Source organism: Megalops cyprinoides, chromosome 14 (genome assembly GCF_013368585.1).
Source record: "Megalops cyprinoides isolate fMegCyp1 chromosome 14, fMegCyp1.pri, whole genome shotgun sequence".
In the NCBI taxonomy this organism is placed as follows: domain Eukaryota; kingdom Metazoa; phylum Chordata; class Actinopteri; order Elopiformes; family Megalopidae; genus Megalops; species Megalops cyprinoides.
In genome coordinates, this window is record NC_050596.1 from 14,060,434 (window position 1) to 14,082,158 (window position 21,725).

At 38.6% G+C, this 21,725-nt stretch overlaps 1 protein-coding gene across 2 annotated transcripts; it reads left to right on the forward strand.

Annotated features, from left to right (window-relative positions):
* Positions 1-4,938: 4,938 nt before the first annotated feature.
* Positions 4,939-21,659, forward strand: LOC118789378 (5-hydroxytryptamine receptor 1F-like). Of its 2 annotated transcripts, none has more exons than XM_036545769.1 (2): positions 4,939-4,967; positions 20,549-21,659. In XM_036545769.1, exon 2 carries the CDS (start codon positions 20,553-20,555, stop codon positions 21,657-21,659), a length of 1,107 nt encoding a protein of 368 aa, XP_036401662.1. In that variant the 5' UTR covers positions 4,939-4,967; positions 20,549-20,552. The 2 variants fall into 2 exon arrangements, with proteins under 2 accessions (XP_036401662.1, XP_036401661.1); XM_036545768.1 differs by lacking the exon at positions 4,939-4,967 and adding an exon at positions 18,234-18,298.
* Positions 21,660-21,725: the final 66 nt, after the last annotated feature.

Sequence of the window (21,725 nt, forward strand, 5' to 3'; positions counted from 1 at the left end):
AACTCTGTTTTCGTAGGATTTGTTTTTTTCTCTGTGTGCGTCCCAGTAATCTCAATAATCTTTGAAATCGTACATGGACAAAACAATATGACAGACAACAAAGGCTGGGAGGAGAAATATCTGTGGGTGTCTTAATGTGCAGATGGGACAGAGAAAGCTGAAATGTCACTTTATAGCTGATGGCAGCAAATCTGGCCAACCACAAAGCCACTGCCTAGCAAAGGATCTGGCATGTATCAAGGGCTTTGCCTCATTTCTCTCTTGCAGTGACTCAATAATAATGAGGCCATAAAATGTTCTGACTGAACCGGTTATGGCAATGACTTTCCCATATTTAACGCCAACTGTGAACAACTGAGTTGAGATAATCACCTGACACACAAGAGGAAGCACATAAGAGCACACAAAATAACATCACACAAAGTGGACACAAATATTAACACAGTGTGTCCCAGCTTTTATCTTTTTCCTTTTTCTTAGTTCATGGAAAAACCCTTTCAAACTCCCACAGAGTTGGTTTTGGCCATTTGGTTATTTCCACAGACTGGATGAGTGGGACTCTGTTAGTGGCTGTAGAACTGCCTTTCACCGGAGGTGCCATTTTCATAATTTTATTAAGATTACATGTATATATAGGTAATTCTTTTTAGAGCAGTAGCTACACTTGCAGCCTCCATACTTAGGGTAAAAAAGAGTGAATCCCAACATACACCAAAATACTTTTAAGAGGCTGCCAGCTAGTTTGGGCTCTCTGCTGAAATCCCCAAATGGCTTCCTAAGAGCACAGTGAGGCATTCAATTTTCCATTACAGCCGATGTGTCCTGGAATGGAACACAGATGACTGATCTGCTATTAAAAATAAATAAGTACATATATCAACAACCAGGTGCATGGTAAGAAGGAGGGATAATTTCTAAAACCATCACAAGTTGAAAGGAGCCGAAAGCTTATGTCATGAAAGCAGAGGCTGCAAGTCATCAGGATGCCTGTTAAAAGTGTACCTCACCCTTAAAATGCTACATGCCCAAGTTAAATTCCTATATTTTCATTTTTAACAACTAATCATGACTAGTTTTTACAGTGTGAGTCCTTTTTCTCAAGTCCATTCAGAAGCTCAAGAAGGAATTAATATGGAACTGAGGGGTCACGGCATGAAGTTGAAAGCTAGGCTGTGTGGAAGATTTTGGGGAATAAATTGCAATATTGCATCATTACATCACATTGCATAACAGATGAGGTAAATCAGCATTATTGTGCAGTATTGTTTTCCTGATGGAAGCAACTAATCAGCTGGAAAAATGTCTTCCCAGCCAGTGGGAGCATTTAAGGGACTCAGTAGAATATGTCCCAACAAAGATCTTGGCATCACAGCAAGACTGCAAGTCTTCCCTAGGCCCAGAGTATCAGAGACCACTGACCTTACAGAGGAAAAACACATATACACATGTATTAACTGGGTTGCTGCAATATGGCAATATAGTGTTAAGTGTGTGAATGATGCATTTTGGAATCAACCAGTCAATGAATCAGCAATTCAAGTTTTTATTGCTTGTCTGCTCATTTTAGTAGTACAATTCTGAAATTAATATTTTATCAGTTTACATCTGTAAAAAATGAGGCACAAATTCAGACTGGACTGCAGCTGTTAGATTTGTGTGTCTGTGTGGACACAGTGTTATGTGTCCAAAAAACATTCAAGGACTTTATCACTCAGTGAATGCTGGAAAATTTCAACACAGCTTTATTTATTCAGTAACTGACCCTAGGTTGAACATCACTTGAGCCACATAAAGACCGCAGACAATACATTTCAGTGACTCAAGGACAGTATGGCAATTTTAGCTTAAATAATGAATCTCTCTAATCTTTTAAAACATTTTTTCTTATTATTTCTTGAAATAACATCAAAGATTTTCATTTTTGTCATGATTCTTAATAATCTCCACGTGAACTACTCTTCATTAAGTCTACCATTCCTGCAAATTGCTTTTTTAATACATTCTATTTGCCAAGTGAAAACATCACAGTGAATCTTTTTGAAATCCAGCTCTTTCTGTTTTTCATAAATTTCATATAAGCTTAACTCTGTGTGAAAAAAATGGTCTGTCTTCGAAACAGTCACCTACTGTAACAGTGGCGGATTCTACGCTGAATAATTTAGCTATTATAGTTTGTACAGTTCATTGCTTCTTAACATGCATTAATGGCAATCTGTTCACTTGGAATTTTGAAATGTATTTTTGAAATGATCAAATTAGTTCACAGTATAGGTAAATTTCCCATTTACAGTGATATTAACAGTACAAGATGGTCATATACTAAAAGCAATATCAGCAAACAACATCTTAAATTAGAATTCAAATATAACCAACCTGATTCACTATTTACCTTGTTTTTACTAACAATACAGACATATTTAGTTGTGGAATTGCTGATTACTCCTGATCCTAACCCAACAGCAACACCCTGAGGAATACTGCAAAACCCCACCCTCCTAATTACTGTGGCATTAAGGAACTGATCCCAGAAAGACAGCATCCATTTGCTTTAACTCTACAGTGACATATATCAGTTAATTAAGATTATTATAATTAGTATTATTATACAAATGAATGAGAAATAATAAAACCTATGTGCCTGAATCTAAATGATTAAATCTCAGATTACCTAATCAGAATACATTCACTGTAGCTTCAACTGTTGACTATTACATTAGTGTAATTTAGCAGATGCTCTTATTTCAATGATCTTAAGGTACATCTAATGTGCATTTGGCATGAAAAGTTTCACAAACTTCTCACCACATATACACAAGTGTCAGTGCCACATGATTCGAGCGTGCCTTGACCAACATGTAAGTACAATGCAATATACACAACAGAGGGACTGTTATTCTTCTTTGTTTTGTCCCAAAACACAATAAAACCATTTGCAGTTACTTTATGTGCTCATGTTACATGCGTTTTCAGGAGCTGGGATCTCATTCAGCACCATACGTCATAGATATTGTACTTTGCTAAGAAAACGTACAATAGAAAGGTATTTTTGAATCTTAAATTTTTGACTTAGGAGTCAACTTCTGTAATTAGTTTCACAAAGAACATTTAATTGAAATTGAATGTTTTATCCAAAAAAGGACGGTTGCTTTAGTGGCTGCTTGATAGCTAGCTAAATCTGTAACTAGTAGATCATTACATAACTAGCAAGGTATAACCATTAGCAGCTAGCTTTCTGTAACTAGCGCTCCTGTATTGTACAGTTAATTACCTTGTAGATAAATAAAAATAGCTGACAGGTTTCACAGAAGGTGCTGTAGCAGATTTACTGTAAATTTAATATTCATCTCTATTTACCCTTGCGTTTGAGACAGGCCTATGTGTTAGTACAAGCATTGCAAGCCTATGAAGCCAAAACCATAATGTTATATGACCAAAATAAAAGCCAGACCAAACAAACAAAAAAAAAAAAACAGCAACAGCAACAACACACTTTTCAATCCCACAATGCAGTATGAAATCAGTGATAATTTGGCCAATTTATATAAGACAATGCTGGCATCCCTGGAAGGGACCCAGCAGTGCCAGGAAACCACTGGGATAGCTTTCAGTCAGTCAAAATGTGTCCCCAGTTTTTAATCTACAATGGCTGCCAGGTAAATAAGGTCCATTTAGCCTGCGTGATTGGACCATGGCTCAGAAAGGTCATCCTTTAACAGCAAAGCAGCACCCTACAGCTGAACCGTTATTATGTAGTAATGATATAGGCAAAGTGATACAAGCAAGTCCTTCCAGACTAAGTAGCTTATATTTTGCAGTCTGTCAATTGGACAAGATACAGCTGCAGTACTAGCAGAGGAAAAAAAAATCTTTGGCTGTCATCAGCTCGAGCGAAAAGGCATCGAAACCCATAAATAGTAAACAATAAAAAAATAGTATGGTTTTGTCTGCCATGTATATAGATGAACTTTAGCCTCAATCATACCTGCATTTATTTTCACATTTTATATCCTTGGGACAAAATAAGGAGGTGGGTATTATCTGAAGCAGAGATTTCATGCACACTCCATTTTCAAGCAAAACTCACATCATTGCTCAATTACATAATAATTAATGTTCAGCACAATAGCTTTACCCCAAAGAAGACGATTTAGTTCAGACTGAGCTACTAGAATAAACAAAACACGATGCAAAAGGGCACTTATTAAACAGTAAATACCGGTTAATCTTTTTATTCAAAATGCGCGTGCTAATTTTCCTGCTTTGGTTTCTCTGCGCATGCAAGCATAATTAAGATAATTTACCCAGTAAAGTCAGAACATTAAACCTTGACCTTCTAATCATTGGAGTATTTAATTTACGGTAATCCCCATTATGACAGCGAGAACTCTCACTGCAGCGGTAACATCCTGCATTAAATAACTTGTTGTTCACTGCTCGCTCTCACTAGTTAATTCATTACAGGCCCAGGGGGTATGTGTGCGAGAATTAATGAATGACAACGATTATTGGAATCTGTTACCCCACATTAATTGCAGCAAAAGGTTAGAGGGATGTCCATACTTATACAGCGACTTTGTGACGTTTTAATGTAAAACATATTTATGACACATCCTGATAATCCTCCGACTTTCACAAAGTGATTAATTTTTGACCGCCCTGGCAGCACTTGTTATTCAAGTTCTGTAGCTGGGCAGCAGGCACTTCAGCTGTTGCACACTGAAGGATTGCTGGTACAGAAGGAATGCGCGTTAGGGACTGCGCATCAAGTCATTCCCAGCCTTACAGTGCTTTACAGTACATAGACCGCTCGAACCAGTGGCATGTTATAATTTCCACTATCTACTGACAGATGCGCGAGCTGCATATCAGAATGACGAAGATTTGCACAGAATCTGAAGTGTCGAGCGTTGGCTATTGCAGCACTGACCAAAAGATGGACGACTGATTGAATGATTGTTGGATGACAGGTAAGTTACTTTAGCAAGTTAACTTTACGAGGATCAGTATTACCTCGAGGGGAAAACAAACAAAATAAACGATTTAACTGGTGGGGCATCGCATCATTTGGCGATGTAAATCTTGTCTTAACTTTCATGCATGTACAGAAACTATTGGGTGCTGGAATTCGAAGGAATTTAGTCGTTCTGAATATCTTTTCTGAAGGGCATGTTTTCCCCCAGAGTAAAGCTGTTCCTGCTGCATTTTATTCAACAGCTGTTCTGATGTCATTTGGATTAACTTACATCTGCAGTGAAATGTACGTTTATCTTTGAATGGTTCTGTAAATTCATACTTGTTTGATAGAAAATCTGCGGACATATCCTCACCAAGTACGTTTTCATCAAATGACATCGTATATGATTTGATGGATACAGTCAAGGGGATGCTTTTATCGTTTACAGAATAGAACTAATAATACTGATTAACGGTTTCAGACATGCATTGTCTTCTTTAAATAATGAAAGGATGCAGCTCAAACTGTCAGGTTTAAATAATCAAATGATTTAAGCTCTGGAGAGTACAGAGGCACGGATGCTTTTTTCACAATGACTTGGCATAAGCTTATAAGTCTGTTCTTTACATTGCTTGACAATTTTTAAGAATTCAAAGTGCTTCTAAAATATGTACATTATTTAGAAATGCCACAAATGTTTTACTACACTTAACACGTTCGTCAGTTTGCTAATTAAGCTCGTTAGTTGCTTCAGTTTGTGATGTCATCTCCAAACATTCGGCACTTTTCCTGAAACCTCAAACCTGCATATGGCGAGAATACAATGAGAGTGATATACAATGTTCTGTCCATTTGTGTGCCATTTTGTCGAGAGAAGTTCGTGTTCAGCTGGTTTTCAGAGCAGGCGTAGTCTATGCGTAGCTGTGCATCTAGAAGGCAGCTGTTGAAACAGCCTTCCTGTGAGGGATAGAGCATTCCCTAGTAATGCTAAACATACCGAGAGGAGCTTAGACACAAACCCTCCAGTTAAAATCCATTAGAGTCATGATGACCTGGTCGTTTTGCTGTGGACGTGGCTAGATTTAATGCAAAACACAAGAAAAATAAAAGATACTCCTCTGTCCCTAGAGTACTAAAAGGAAGGAATCTCAAGTAGCCTACAGTAAGCTCACCCTTTCAGAAAGCAGTATGCTCTGAACTTAGCATATATCAGGCTGTTTATGACTATCTGTGGAATACTAGCAGACACTTTGATACACTGAAAATGAGTGGATGCTGCATAAATCTTGGTAAATATTTCATTTTTGTGTGTCAGGAGGATTTTTCAGCTCTGTGATTAACAAAACTTGGGACATAAAGATGACAGTCACCCAGCGATTTTGTTTTAATAATTATTGATATTATTGCTATTCAGTCCTGTCATTCAATCTTTAGAACATTTTCATAATGTAGGTGTATGTGGTGTGTGTGTGTGTGCACATGTATATTTCCATATATTTCCATTTCCTTGCATGACAGTCCTGTCCTTCCTTGCATGGTAAAATTTATTTTAGCACACTAGAACATTTTAAAACTGCACACATGCATCTTATAACTTGTTCAGAGCTCTATGGCACTTTATGCTTAACCTTGAGTAACACATTTAATCAAAAACGACATTGTCCCTATTCATACACGTCATCTGAAGTTCATCAGCACTGAACCACTGAAGATTAAACATATTTTAAAAAGCTTTCAAGGAACCACTTGCGAAAAAAGACATACTGACAGATAGGTAAAAACAAAAAAACATTTTAAGAAGAGGTGTATTACAATGGGCTGCAGAAAATTCTGTATTTAGAAGGGAAGCATGGTGTAAGAAATAAACAAAAGGTGTACTGGCTTGTAACAGCCACTCTTTCATCTGTGCTCACTCACTTCTCATTTTCTTTCAGGACCATGAGTCAAGACAATATTCTGTGTTTCAAAGACATCCATATGCATCATAAAGCCAACTTCATCGGAGGTTATAATGTTTGAATGATGCTTTGGAATGTTTAAGAAACATCTGGTTGAAATTTTGCATTTAAATTTTGTGTTTATTACAAATCTAGCAAATAGTACAGGTTCAAAACTAGCAAAAATACAAATCTAGGAAAAAGAAACCTCAAATTGTGATGAATGAGTCAATTGTTTGGAAACTTTGGCTGTACACATGACCATCTGCACACATGGAGTGGTACAGTGATTGTTTAAGGCTTGCTACACTCTGTGTCTCAAAACCCTAGATAGTTTGAGCTAATGAAATCTAATATCAGTGTCTTTTTGGGAACACACACACACACACACACACACACACACACACACACAAAACAACAACAAAAAAACAAAAAACAAAATGAATTTTAACAAAACAAAATCCTGTGGAATTACTGCAGGGCACCTTTCTTACTTGTCTCATGTTGAGTTTCAAGAGCAGGTTTGCTGTGATGCAGACAGGACAGATTTTAAAGCATTTCAAACCTGACATATAGTATGACTGATCCCCCAGAGGAACTACGGAAGGTCTTGGTAGCATTAAGCCTGTGGTGTAAATTAAGACACTACATATTGATGTAGTATCACTAGGAGTGTTAAGGATTGTGCCTTACTGGAAGCTGTCAGTCTGGACTGCTATACATGTGTCCCCTGCATTTTGAATGAATTAAACAGTCTTGTCCACCAGGGGGTACTATAGAAAACAGGAAATGGTGGGATTGGTACTACTGCATTCTTCGTCTTGCTCAGTCCTCAGTTATTGAAGAACTGAGGGAGCTTTTGTCTAAGAGAGCTCTGCATGCCCCTGTAACAAGTACCCACCTCAATGTATGCTTGATAAGTTATTACATCCAGGTGTGTTCTGTGCAGCTGAACAACAAAGGTTTGGGAGCGCTTCCATTTGCTGCCAAACAGTGGAAGTAAGTAAGATGCATTTTAACATCATTCCTTGCGCTCTGGTCATAGTATACTACAAATTACCATTAAAAAGCAAGCATTACCCTACACTGCTCTTGGCATCTGTTCATGCTGTAACTTGGAATTTTTTTTTTAATTACCATGTTGATACTACTGCAGTTAACACTGTAAATTATATTAACAATAATATCTGATTTGTTGAGATTAAGCATTATTGACATGTTGTTTTGTGATTACTGACTAACGTCCACACATTAAAAGATCAGTATTGGAAATGAGCTTCACCACCAAAGTCCCTTAAAGCATTGCAAAGAAGACACTATAAAGTGACATGAGACTTCAGTGTACATTACCATTCCAATTGTGTAATGCATAGACAACAGTCTGGAATCATAATAATTTCCCTAGATATGCCTGATATGCTCTTCCCTGTTCCTTTCCTGATGTTGGCTCATGTCCCTGCCTGCATTGCTACGATGTTTTAGACTGACTTTATTGGAACATATTGCCATCTGTAGTGATTGCATGGATTGTATGCACTGCAGCTTACTACATCTTAAAATCTGCCTTGGTTATGCAATGATGGCAACTCTGTTTGGAGTACCCCCCCTGCACCAGCCCCCCAACCTTTTTACGTCCTTACGTAGACTGTTCTTATTCCTCAGAAAGAAGAAAGAGAGAGATAATGTGTTTGTTGGCATGAAGTGTCTCCTATTGTAAAGGACATTGTCAATTATACAAGACTGTAATTATATTGTATATTGTAATTACATGATAACTGTATATTGTAATTATACAATATAAATAATGTATCTGCTATAGCTGATAAAGCTATCAGGTCTTTCGATCTGAATTTAAAAACTGTAAGTAATTAAAAAAAAAAAAAACACCTAGAATATCTTTTTGTGTAGCATTAGGCGGCCGTATCAGCAATTATTTTCTTGTCACACCTATCCTGTGCGTTTAAAATAGATATTTCAGACATTTCTCTGAACTGCTCAAGAGATATTGAATACTGAAATGCTTTCATCAGAAGTAAATGTAGTGGTCCAATGCAGTGATTCTGACAGAAGCAGCAGTCATATGCATTAAAAAGAGCAGGGAAGAAGCAGCCAGGAAATGGTGTGTCTTGAAGATTACACACCGAGACCTAGTTCCTGCCAGGTAACCAGATGGCATTTTTAAACTTGAAATTGCATCTCTGAAACATTCTGTATTTTCATAGCGACACAGGCATATGGCCAGTGTGATGTGATACATGATTTTCAGTCTATGATGTTTTGCTTTTAGAAGAGTGCGATTTATTTTAAATATACATGTTGAACAAAAAACAGACCTCCTACTACAGTGTTTTGATTTGAATAGTCTTTCATTTCTTACAAAATAGGGCTGCATGTACTGTATTATGTAAATCATCATGCAGGCTTAGCTTAATGTCATTCAGTTAAAAAATCTGGCACCTTTTGCATGTGACTGCAGTGTTGTGACAAGCCACGCAATGAGCTTGAATCCATTTTAATTGGTGTGTGGAAGCTGAATCAATAGTAAGCTAAAAAGGTTTTGTGGGAGTACTAGTAATTGGTGAGAATGAATTTTATTCTATGCTGATTGAAACTGAGGGACTTAAAGGCTGGAAGGATGTGGATTTTGGTGTTGTATTTGGCTTATGTTTGACACGGTGAACATATTTTAATTTACATCACAGAAATATTTATCGCTGTCTGTGGTTGCATGAAGGAAAGAAAAAATCTTTTCCATTTAAACAAATGACAGTGGGGTGATATATCGTGTAATTATTCACAATCATCAGTATTGACAAACAAGCCAATATATTAGTTTTAAAATGCTCATTCTGGGTTGATAATTTAATTCTATATGTGTACGGTTTACTACAACAAAATAATTTGCGTGTAGACTTAGGTCAAGATACAAAACAAATATGATGTGATGAGCATGATAAATACATTGTGTATATACCTATATGTTTTATGCCTAATATACAGTTTATGAATTTTTGGATATTTAATTTCCATTTTTTTAATCCCCATTTGTTTCAGTACAGCCTGATAGTGCTAAACGTCAAACACAGACCATCATGTAATGCATTTAAAAGAATTTGTTTTGTTCACAGACCAATCTAAAATGTCATTTAGAAGAGTGTGTTTAAATACCTCAAAAGACATTTAATAAAAAAAAGTAAATGGGTACCATTCCCCTCCTTATGAGGTCTAACAGCAAAAAGCACTTCCAAACAAATTTTGGGTACAAGTTAAAGCATGTACTAGCAATACAGGTCATACAAGTGCCAGCAGGTTAACAGAGGTTTATTAGCAGGATGATTGTAATGAAATAGTACTGTATTTATGTCAGACCCTGCAAACATTAAAAGGAAAAAAATAAATTGTGTCATTAAGAGCTAGCCAGTATTAACTGTCTCAAAAGCCTTTAAGGCAACACCTGGTTAAAACTTACCACTAGCTCTCAATGCAGATTTTACATAGGTGGAGTGATATAGCTTGCTAGTTAACGTGCATTCTCCATAGCGAGACAGTTGTTCTACCAGGTAATGTCATTTTGTCAAAGGACATCATTACAAAAATGATAGCACTTCACTTTGCAATTACTCACATTTCTGTGAACAAGTTCACCATGTGTTTTTTTTGGTTTCGTCTGGATGTTTGACCTGTTTACACCAAAGGGCTTGTGGGCCATTAGCTTCTCTCCCAGGCTGTGAAGTGCACATACTTGCAGATTTGTTGAAAGGGCCAGTTGTGGGTGCAACAAGGTCCATCCCCTTGCTGGCATTTGTCTCCCACAGTACTTGAACAAGAATCTAGTACAGTTGATTTATATTGTGATATGTATTGATATCTTTAATGGGTTGGCAAAACAAATACTGAACTGAACCACAGTTTGCCCAAGAACCCCACTTTATTGACCGCTGCTGTGAATTCATATTTTGATTTCCATATAGGCTGTGCTATTTCAGAATTTTCCTGCTGAGTGGGTGTAATCTCTTGGCTATTTTGTTGCTGGGATCAGAACACTTAATTGAGGTTGAGAGGCTCTGCCTTTCTGGATCAGTCTTAACAGCCCTTAGCCTGATGTGCTCTGATTGGCTATGATTGACTCATATAGACAGGGGGGTATGTCAGCATTCTTGTCCTGGTAGCAAGAGGTAGAAGAACACGCCTACTCACTTTTAACATGGCACGAATGGAAAACTTGTAACAACTTGAAACACGAGTACTTGTGGAAAAATAATTAAGGACAGATGGAGGTAATTACAGTGTAAATACTCCCCTGAAAATGGATCATGCATAAAATTTTCTTTGAGAAAAGACACAGAAAGTGTCATTCCTGCAAAAGAAAGTGTCATTAATCTGCATTCACATTTGCTGTATTTTGAGTTTTGACAGAGCGAAAAACAAATCATAGAAAAGTTGATGCATTTAATGTTCCAAGACTGAAGGCAGGAGTCATTACTGTCAAAGCATCAGTGAAATGATCTGGAAGGCTTGGCTAACATCCAGAAGAACACTTTAGAGAGCTCTGTAGCTTTGACTACTGTATCTTTAAAATAAAGCAGGATATCATGAAGCTTTTTGTCCCATCACTTTTTATAGACAGGTTCTTACCCCAGTTGTATAGGCTATGTGAGATAAATGGAAATCCGATCTGTTTAAATGTAGGTATATATAAAGAAAGAGAACTCTTAATTTTATCTGACATTTAGTTGTGGCCTAGAAGAACTTAAAAAAGTGATGTATAACAAGACAAAATACCTATCTACTGGGGAAAACTAAGTTTGTTTCCCTTTGAAAATGTCCTATTTATATCCCTCTTTTATATCAATTGTATTAACATAATGAAAGGAAATGCCATATGAATTGTCTCTGTCAAAAATCTTTTTGTTTTTAGAAAAATTGCACTCCTTCCATATAAAAACTTATGTCAAAAGCTGTTACATGGCCATTTGCAGCAGCATTCAGCTCAAAAACCAATGGACATCATGGCATCCATTGGTCACCAACCATTGTGACCAATGGATGCCATGAATCAAGAGTTTCATCTGAAAACTATAGAGAAGCTGTAAGCTGAGCAAATATCCAAAGTTGCAGTGTGTTACAATGTTCACTTGGCTACATACTTGTGGAAAATGGGAAGTATGATGAGATGAGTAAGCATGCAACTACCATTAAAAATACCACAGCTTGAAATCCCACTAAACATAGTGATGCGACCAGGGGGAGACCACAGACCTGCTTGTGTGGTTATGTGGATGGCAGGTATGCCATATGGTCAGTGTTACTTTGTTAGCACCAATTGCAGTGTTTCCATAGTAACAAAATAAAGAAATATCACCTTCATTTTAGAGCCTGACTCCACTGATTAATTGAAAGCTTTTTTGTACCTGGGGCACTAAGTGACTTTCCATGGCAAAGTAAACAATGAGTTAAGGCCTTACTTGTTTCCTCAGTCCAAATCCAAAAGGTCAAATCCAGCACAATGTCTACTCAGGTTCCCAAACAAAGCAATCTACAGCATGCTGTCCACAAAAGTATACATAATTATGACCTGGAACTGGGAGAGCACTGTGGTTTCACCTGCTGTAGCCATCTCTCCTTTACAGATACACACATTATTTCCTTCACAAAACCGTGTTCTTACAGTTGGTCAATTCTGTATGCGATGGTTGTGTTTATCAGAAAGCCTAGTCTATTCAACATTTCAACACATTTCCTTTATAGAGCTTGTCTGATCCTTCTCTAACCTTCTAAAATCCAAAGGTATGTGGAGTGGTGTCAGTTGCAGGTGGCTGTGGTGATGCTCTATAAGTGGACTGCGTTTGCTTAGAATTTTGAAGTCTTCAACAGAGTACCAGGCATCACACCACAAGTAGAGATCAGGTGTTATACCACAGGAAAATACCGGGGAATAGTTAATCAGAAAAAGAAAGCTTTTGAAAAAAAGATAATTCATTACAGTGGTGAAGGAAATATTAAAACAGAATTATTTTACTACAAAAATAAAAGTAAAATGAATTTTTCAAAATAAATAATTTCCTAACCAATCATCAGGGGTGGTTGTAGCTAACTACTTTCTAGCGTATGGGCTACTTTCCCTTTGGAAGCATGGCTAACTTTGATGTTTTAATTTCTATCAAAGCCTTAAATAACCTTTGATTTTACATCAAATGTTACATTTTACATATAACTTTACGTTTAAAGGAGGTATTTACCGAGTTGTGTACAATCGGTCCATGCTTTTGTGTCATTGTAAACTCAGAGATCACGAAAAAATAACTAATTAAATGAATGAATGACTAAATAAATAAATAAATAAAATTAATAAATATGTGAGGCATAGTACAATAATAATCAGGTAAGAAAAGACATGACACACAGACACACTTGCGTTTTGAGTCAATTGTATTAGTACAATGTAAGGAAACGTCATATGAATTGTCTCTATCAAAAGTCTTTTTGTTTTTAGAAAAATTGCACTCCTTCAAAAGAGAGGGTTTGTAACTACAGGCTAGGCTTTGAACTGTGCCAGTTGTTTCTGTCAAAGGCTGTTTTTTTGTCTGTCATCATTATGTCATTGGCATTGGCTGATTTGTGGGAGTAAGACAAGTTATTGTATTCTCTAAACCTTACAGCATATCTTCACACGCATACCTCTACCTTTTGTTGCCTTGGAGACCATTGCTTATTCCTCTAGTATATAGCACAGCTTTATTGTCCACATAATTCATCCTCCCACTGACTCCTATTCAGCAACCCTAAAATAGACAATTATTGGGAGATATTGACGTTGAAATGCATTTCAACATGTTGTTGGGTGTTGAATGAAGTGTACTGTGAACTTAATGCTAAACGTTGATTATAGGGTATTGCACAGAAGTGTAGACGTGCCACTGCTCAAAATAAACTTGAGCACAAATATGATGAAGATGAGCTTATACATGCTGAAAAGGTTTTTTTTTGGGGGGGGGGTCACTACCGATCATGTGAATGCCACTTCCTACAAACATGCCCTTCACCACACTTTGGTTAGAGAGCTTGTGATAAATTGCACTCACAGTCTTTGAGAAACACAAATCAAATATTCACAAGAAAATACATAGCAAAGAAAGACAAAAAATATCCCAAGAGTTGCCTCTTTTGATCAGAAATGCTTGCCTGTTTTGTTTGGAAATTAACATGAATTATGGGATTATTCGGGTCAAATATCCATGACCAGGGAGCATGATATCAGAATACTCTTCCTGATTTTTGACAGTAAGCAGGACTTTCAAAATGCTGTACAATAAACCAAGGACAAAATGCTTATGAATGTGCTCATGAATGGTTTTTTCAGGCAGTCATCACAACGTGTGCACAGTTGCATTATTCACACATCTGTAGCTTTTGCTTTCTCATAGAGCAGGCCAAAAGGAACACATAGTTAGAAGCATTCAGGAGAGCATGCAAACACCCATTGAATGTGGCTGTGATTCAAGTTTCAAATGACGTATTCTCATTCAAACACTTCAGCAATTCACTTTCTTGATTATGGAAATATAACACTACCCTCAAAACAGTGTTACTCAAATCTGATACTCACATTGTATTATCGTTTTTTTATTCGTCTTACTTATTCACCACCATGGGTTGACTGATTGGCTGAACATCACTTCATAATAGGTGTCAGTCATACTAGACTAATATAGACATAACTCAATGGAGAACACTTATTTTATGGCACAGAGATTACTGGCCTATAAATCTTTTCAGATGATGTCTGCATGTGGCTGCAGTCATTCATAAAAACTGCCACCCAGCACCTGTGACCATTTAATGACATCTGTAAATCTGGGTGTGTCTGTGTCTGGGTGGTGCATTCAATCTAATCGCCTGGTTGTTGCACATACATAGTACATGTAACCCAAGATTTTGTTTTTCCTTTTTTGAACTCTCAGTTCATCACAAGTTTGATGAAGTCCAGTAAAACTGAGGCCAGGGAAATCCATGTAAACATACTGAGAACTGGATAAAATACAGTTCTTATTTAACTGAAAGTATAATCGAAGTGCCATAGAAGTTAGATTGACTGAATATGATGCTTAGCACTGACGCATCTTACTAGTTACTTCTTCATCTCCAGAGAAATAATTAGTATGTTGAAGTGTTTATGTCTGTACTTTTCTCTGATTCATTAATTTATTGGTTTGTTTGTCTCTGAAAAGGATAACTCAATAGATTATGGATTTGGATGAAGCTGGTGAAATAATTTCCTGAATGGCATGGAATATCACTAGATATTAGGGGTGAGAGCTTGCACTCTGCAGACCATCGCTCAAGTTATTGTTATATTTTTGATGTCTTATGGTGAGGACATTATTGGAAAAATATGTTCAGTGGATATGTAAAGGTAAGAGTAATATTTACTTGAGTCTCTGCATGTGGGATGATGAATCTGTGAAATAGTGTTTCCTGTTACATTGTCATCTGTACCAAACCTGCTAATCTTTTCTGTCATTTCTTATTATGCAGAAGTTTGTAGATTGACGTTAATTGTCTACTTCAATTGTGTCTCTTATCAGCAGTTTTTGAACTTGCCTCTCGGAAGCAGTGGCGCGTTAGCTCACAGACAGACACACATGTGCAGGCTGAGAAGGGGAAGTTAAAGTGGTAGATTCATAATTAAGCTCATTATAACATGTATAATTCATGAAAATTTCAATCCCCGTGCTACATAATGATTTGTATTGACTCTAGACAAATGGTTTAAGATACAGACATGAGATTAAATCCCAAATTCGCTCGAAGCAAAATGAACTTTGTTCTTAGCTTCGAGCAACGAATGAAAGCAGTCGATTTTCATTTTGCTGAATATAATGGTCTGTAATTTGGAATTCGCTCACTAACTGGCAGATCACTTTGAACAGAGCATATGTTAAATATGTAAGTGGAAATGTAATAATGATTGTTTTCTGATTACTGCAAAAAAAGTGAAACGGGAAAAGTGTAAAACCACAAAAGAAGAGAAAGTAAGAGAAGTTATGAACAGCGCATAAAACAGGGTGGTGGGATGAAATCTGGGCCTGAATGTCGTTACTACCAAAAACAAGAGATGTGAAACAGGGAAAAATGCAAAATTGTGAAGTGGTGTTGCATGCTGTCTTTCATTGTCATTTTGCTTTTCTAGCCACTCTAGATCCATAATGTTTTCACCAAAAGGTTATATTTTTCCATTTGTAGTCTCATCAGTCATGTGGACCGATAGAGTTTGTTGTTTCTATGGGGCTCTTTATCTGGTTGTATTCACCCTTCCAAATATTCTGTAAATGAAAATGATAATTCACTGCTCCTTTGAACAAAATAATATTTCAATGCTTCAAATGTTTCAACCCAATCTTCCTCATCTGTTGGCAAGGAGACATGGAAATGCTTTTCATTTAGTTCTTGTGAATGTAAAGCAGGATGATTGTAGGGGTATAAGGGTTGGTGAATGATTGCATTTTATTTACTTTTTAGTTTATTTGCAAGGGACAAGTACAAAATGCACTGATACAAATTCAAATGTAGTATTGGATATTGTGTACATGTGTTTATAGCTGACACTAATTTCTGGCATCAGTTCCTTCATGGGCCCTTATTTTGAGAACAGAAATTGATTCTATCATAAGCGTTTGCTAAAACTGCACTTGTAGATCTATGTGTATGCACAATCTTGTGTGTGTGTGTATTTTCATCACTGTCAAACACTCATTCTTGACCTTCATAACCATGAAAGGCTGACTGCAAAGAAACACCCACATGGTGTTGCATAGTAATTTTGTAACTTTTGGGTTTGTGTTGGCTGTGTGTCATGACAAATCTTCAGAAAGCAATTCATTCTCATCAGTCTTGAACGTGTATGTAGCATATCCTGCACATGTATACACACCTCATGTATATACATCTCGAGATCTCAAGAAAACCAGGATCATGTACTGTAGCCATTTTGTTTTACATGTATGTCAGTAGTAAAATTAGTAGTAAAATAAACTATATAAAAGGAGAAAACAGATGTCTCAAAAGCCTTTGAAGGCCCTTTAAAGCGTATTTTCCCTTCAATTGTTTCCCCCATTTATTTAGCATAGCACTCTTTAGGTGACAGGTTTATCTCCTTGCAAAGCTAAACAGAGAATGCCAAGCAGAGTTTCCATGACAACAGTTTCCACATGCATGACAATACAATGGGGAACGAGAATATGGGCGCAGAGTAATAAAGTATTATTTACAGCAGTGGGCTTCTCTTTCTCGTCCAGTGCACACCTGGACCCTGTAGTATTAATTTAAGGTACACTATGGTACAGGAAGACTCGAATAACACTCTACCATTTCTCTCACTGGATTAACTTTATTGTACAAGTCACAGGAACCATTCACACTGAGTGCCTTTGGAGGTAGAAATACTGATTTAGAGCAGAGTTGTAATTATTTCCAGGGTAATAATTATAATGATAATAATAATATGTTTTTCAACTGGGCCTATCACTTAGATGAGTTATCACTTGGATGAGTAATCTGGTTACATAAATGTAATGATGGTGAAGCAATGAGTCACTGAAGACCGAATGTTTTACGTTTAATATACTGTGATCAAGCTGTAGGAGCAGCACTATAGTTAAGGAACTGAACACCAATTACAAACTCAAACAACTTCAATCATATACTGAAGCTGTGCTGACTTGTAAATATTAATACCTTCACTTTTTTGAAAGATGAATCTATTTCATCCTTTAAAATAGTGTTTTTCAGAATATACTGTAAGACAATCTTTTGGAATTTATCTGGATGAACATGTTATATTTTTATCATCTTTCTAAAATATTTCAGCAATCATAAAAAAACCTAATCATTTATACCATCTCCATTCATATAATTGACATTTGTTCTCAACAGAAATTAGGGTACAAAAACTAGATGGGAAAATTTCAGCCATCTGCCTTGGTGACAGAAACTTGTGTACAAAAAAAGATCTGTGATATGATTTTAAAGCAAATGACTCAAGCAGAGAGGTGTAAAATTATAAAAAATGTTTTGTCTGACTTTTTTCTTTTACAATCTGTGCTGCTCACAGAGTGACATAAAACTATTGGGGTGACTGGGGCAACTAATAATAATAATAATAACAATAATAAAGTGGAAGTGGAATTTTGCCTGTGGCATCACCCATAACATGTACAATAATACACAAGTGTCTCTCTTCTGAAACCCCTTTCTTCAGGTGCTGGTCTATCACCTCCTGATGGTCCGTACAGAACACCTTCCAGCATGACGGGCCTCACTAAAAGCAGAGACTTTGACGGATTGAGAAACCTATCACAGTACAGAACTCCTGTTGAACCTGTCTGATCAGTGACAACTGTGCTCAAAGGTAGGAGTGCCACGGCAGTGGTGAATTGGATTCACATTGGACAATGTCCTCTGTCGAATTGAGGTCAGAAATAGGACTGAATCTGAAGCAGTGCTTGATGACCATACTGATGCTCTGCACTGTAATAAAAAGTGAGATTTAAGCATTGAAAGGGCCAGGACAGATTATCAAAGCAGTGATTAATGTCTCTGACATGAGAGTGTATGCTCCAGCACTGAAATATCCATGCTCATTAAGATGTAGCACATAGGTTCCTGAGTCTCAGTTGTTAAGGCTTATATTCTGAGCACAAACTGCACTCTATGGCCCTGGTCTTATCGTGGTCACCAGATGACAATTATCAGGAGCCCACAGCAGCAGCTCCATTAGGAATAGGAGTGAGTAGGTTAGGTTAGTCCATCTCATTGCACACCAGCACCCCCTGCTGGTCAGTCAGATGCCCACAATGTGCCAATATTCAATTCAATTCAATTCAATTAAATTCATTTTTATTTGTATAGCGCTTTTTACAACACAAGTTGTCACAAAGCAGCTTTACATTGTTCCCAGGCCTGAGACCCCCTGAGAGCAAGCCTAAGGCAACAGTGGCAAGGAAAAACTCCCTATCAGGAAGAAACCTTGAGCAGAACCGGGCTCATGGGGGGGGGCCCATCTGCTTCTGGCCGGCACTGGGCAGATAGAACAATAGTAGTTAACAGTAGAGTAATTATAAGAATGTCTCCTCGGATGTCCGGGTCTTGGAATGCAGTTGGCTTTGATGGGCAGGGCAGCGAGGTAGCAGGACTGGAAAACGGGATGAGGCGCTTGGGCTACAGCTCCGGACAGGAGCCCGGAGCAGGGAATAGGAAGCAAACAGAAAACAGTGGTTAGTGGATGATAAGAATGGCAGGGATGTAGAACAGAGAGGCAGGAGAGGAAGGGCAGAGAAAAAGGTGTGCAACAAGGAAAGACCCCGGCAGGCTAAAATTATGGCAGCATACCTAGGGGACGGGAGGCAAGGGACCGGCATAGTCATGAGGGCGACCCTAAGACAGTCAACACCAGATCACGGCACAGGGTCCATGAAAGCAATGACCACTTAGTCCACCAGAGACTCTATGATCCACGCCAGTACCAGGCCATGTCCCTCAGCTGAAGGATTTACTATATAGATATGTTTTGAGCCTAGACTTAAAGGTGGAGAGAGAGTCTGTTCCCCGAATCTCAGAGGGTAAGCTGTTCCACAGGAGAGGGGCTTGATAGGAAAAGTCTCTACCGCCTACAGTAGTTTTGCCCACTCTTGGAATGGTGAGAAGCCCGGCATTTTGGGAGCGAAGGGCTCTCTGCGGAAGATATGGATGAAGAAGGTCCTTAAGATAGGGGGGGGCAAGCCCATTTAAAGCCTTAAATGTGAGTAAGAGTATTTTAAAAATGATCCGGTATTTAATAGGTAGCCAATGGAGAGAGGCCAGAACTGGGGTGATGTGCTCAAAGCGTTTAGTTGTATGAAATATGAAACGGTTCATGTGGTGTGTTTCTCCGACTCATGTCTCTGCAAGCTTGGTGTGGAAACTGTGGCATGAAAAAGAATCAGCACTTGGCATGATATGTTTCAGAGGAGAACACTTGCTTGCATGCATGCTCCTGAATTGTTAGCAAAGGTTTTTAGTGTAAGCGGTATCACTGTGATGCAACTGGCCATTCCAAATTGGTAGAAAAACGAGGAGAAATGCATTGAAATGCATTGGACATAAAAAGAAGAAAAAAACACATACCACATAAACACAGAGTCTCAGGCATAAAATAAATCACGACAGCCCGTATGGCAGCCAGGTTAACACCCTATTTATATAACACAATTTTTGTAATTATAGAAAATAGCCTTTTGTCACAACCTATCACTCATCATTTTTTCTCTATCAAGAATAAATGATGAAAAAGAAAAGTCACTACCTTTCTGACTCTCCTGCTCTTTTCCCAAAGCCGTCGTATTTCCACCCCCTCCTCATATTACAGTCCCAAAATAACCCCACCACTGAACTTATTTCCCTCCAGGCTTTCACTCATAATAACTGTGGCCATCTGACAGAATGTTCCCTACTCAGAACAAACTATTTACAGTAGCTATTCAATTATTTGAATGGCATAAAGTATATACAAGTACTTTATGTCATTCAATTGTTCGATTGTATTCTGCCTTACTTTGACCAATTTTTCTGTTTGCTTCTTTGCTTGCTTTGCATGACATTTCCAACTGTGGGTTTTCTGCAGAAGCATGGATTCATCCAACTTCACTGCTGTAGACGTGCCTTCAGATGCAGTGGGCAAAAGCACCACCAGTAAGATCCTCCTTTCTCTCACATTGTCCCTGCTGGCTGTGATAACTACTGGCATCAACTCCCTGGTCATTACCGCCATCATGGTTACCCGCAAGTTACACCACCCCGCCAACTATCTCATCTGCTCCCTGGCTGTCACGGACCTCCTGGTGGCCATCCTGGTGATGCCCTTCAGCATCGTGTACATCGTCAAGGAGACCTGGATCATGGGTCAGGTGGTGTGCAACATCTGGCTGGGTGTGGACATCACCTGCTGCACCTGCTCCATCCTGCACCTGGCGGCCATCGCCCTGGACCGCTACCAGGCCATCACGGACGCTGTGGAGTACTCCCGCAAGCGGACCTCGGGGCGGGCCGCCGTCATGATCGCCGCCGTTTGGGTGATCTCGGTCTTCATCTCCCTCCCCCCGCTGGTCTGGAGGCAGCAGGGGGGGGACGGGGACGACGAGTGCATGATCAAGCACGACCACATCGCGTTCACCATCTACTGCACCTTCGGTGCCTTCTACATCCCTCTCACTCTCATCCTCATTCTGTACTACAAGATCTACCGCGCGGCAAAGACTCTCTACCACAAGAGGGGTGCGAGCCGCCTCACGAAGCACGAAATGAACGGAAGCATGCTGCCCACGTGCTCAGAAAGGGACCTCCAGAGCCCTGACACCGTTGGCCCGTTGGATAAGTCCTTCTCGGAGCCATCCACTGAAGGGGACCGTGCCCGCAGCACCATCAAGAGCCTGACGTCCGAGTCCCGTAGGGAGAAGTCCTTCAGGGGGCAGTGGATCTCCGTCCCCAGGGAGAAGAGGGCGGCCACCATGCTGGGCCTGATCCTGGGAGCCTTCGTCATCTGCTGGCTGCCCTTCTTCCTGAAGGAGGTGATCGTGAACACCTGCGCCTCCTGCAGGATTTCTGTGGAAATGGCCGACTTCCTGACCTGGCTGGGGTACCTCAACTCCCTCATTAACCCCCTCATCTATACGGTCTTCAATGAGGACTTTAAAAAGGCCTTTCAAAAACTTGTCAAGTGCAGACATTACATCTAATCAGTGGAGATATTAAAATGACACGGTCAAAATGAAGACTTTTAATTCAAATCTGAAATGGCAGTT

Excerpts from the sequence above, each read along its gene's own strand:
- LOC118789378 (XM_036545769.1), top strand. The coding sequence starts at position 20,553 with ATGGATTCATCCAACTTCACTGCTGTAGACGTGCCTTCAGATGCAGTG.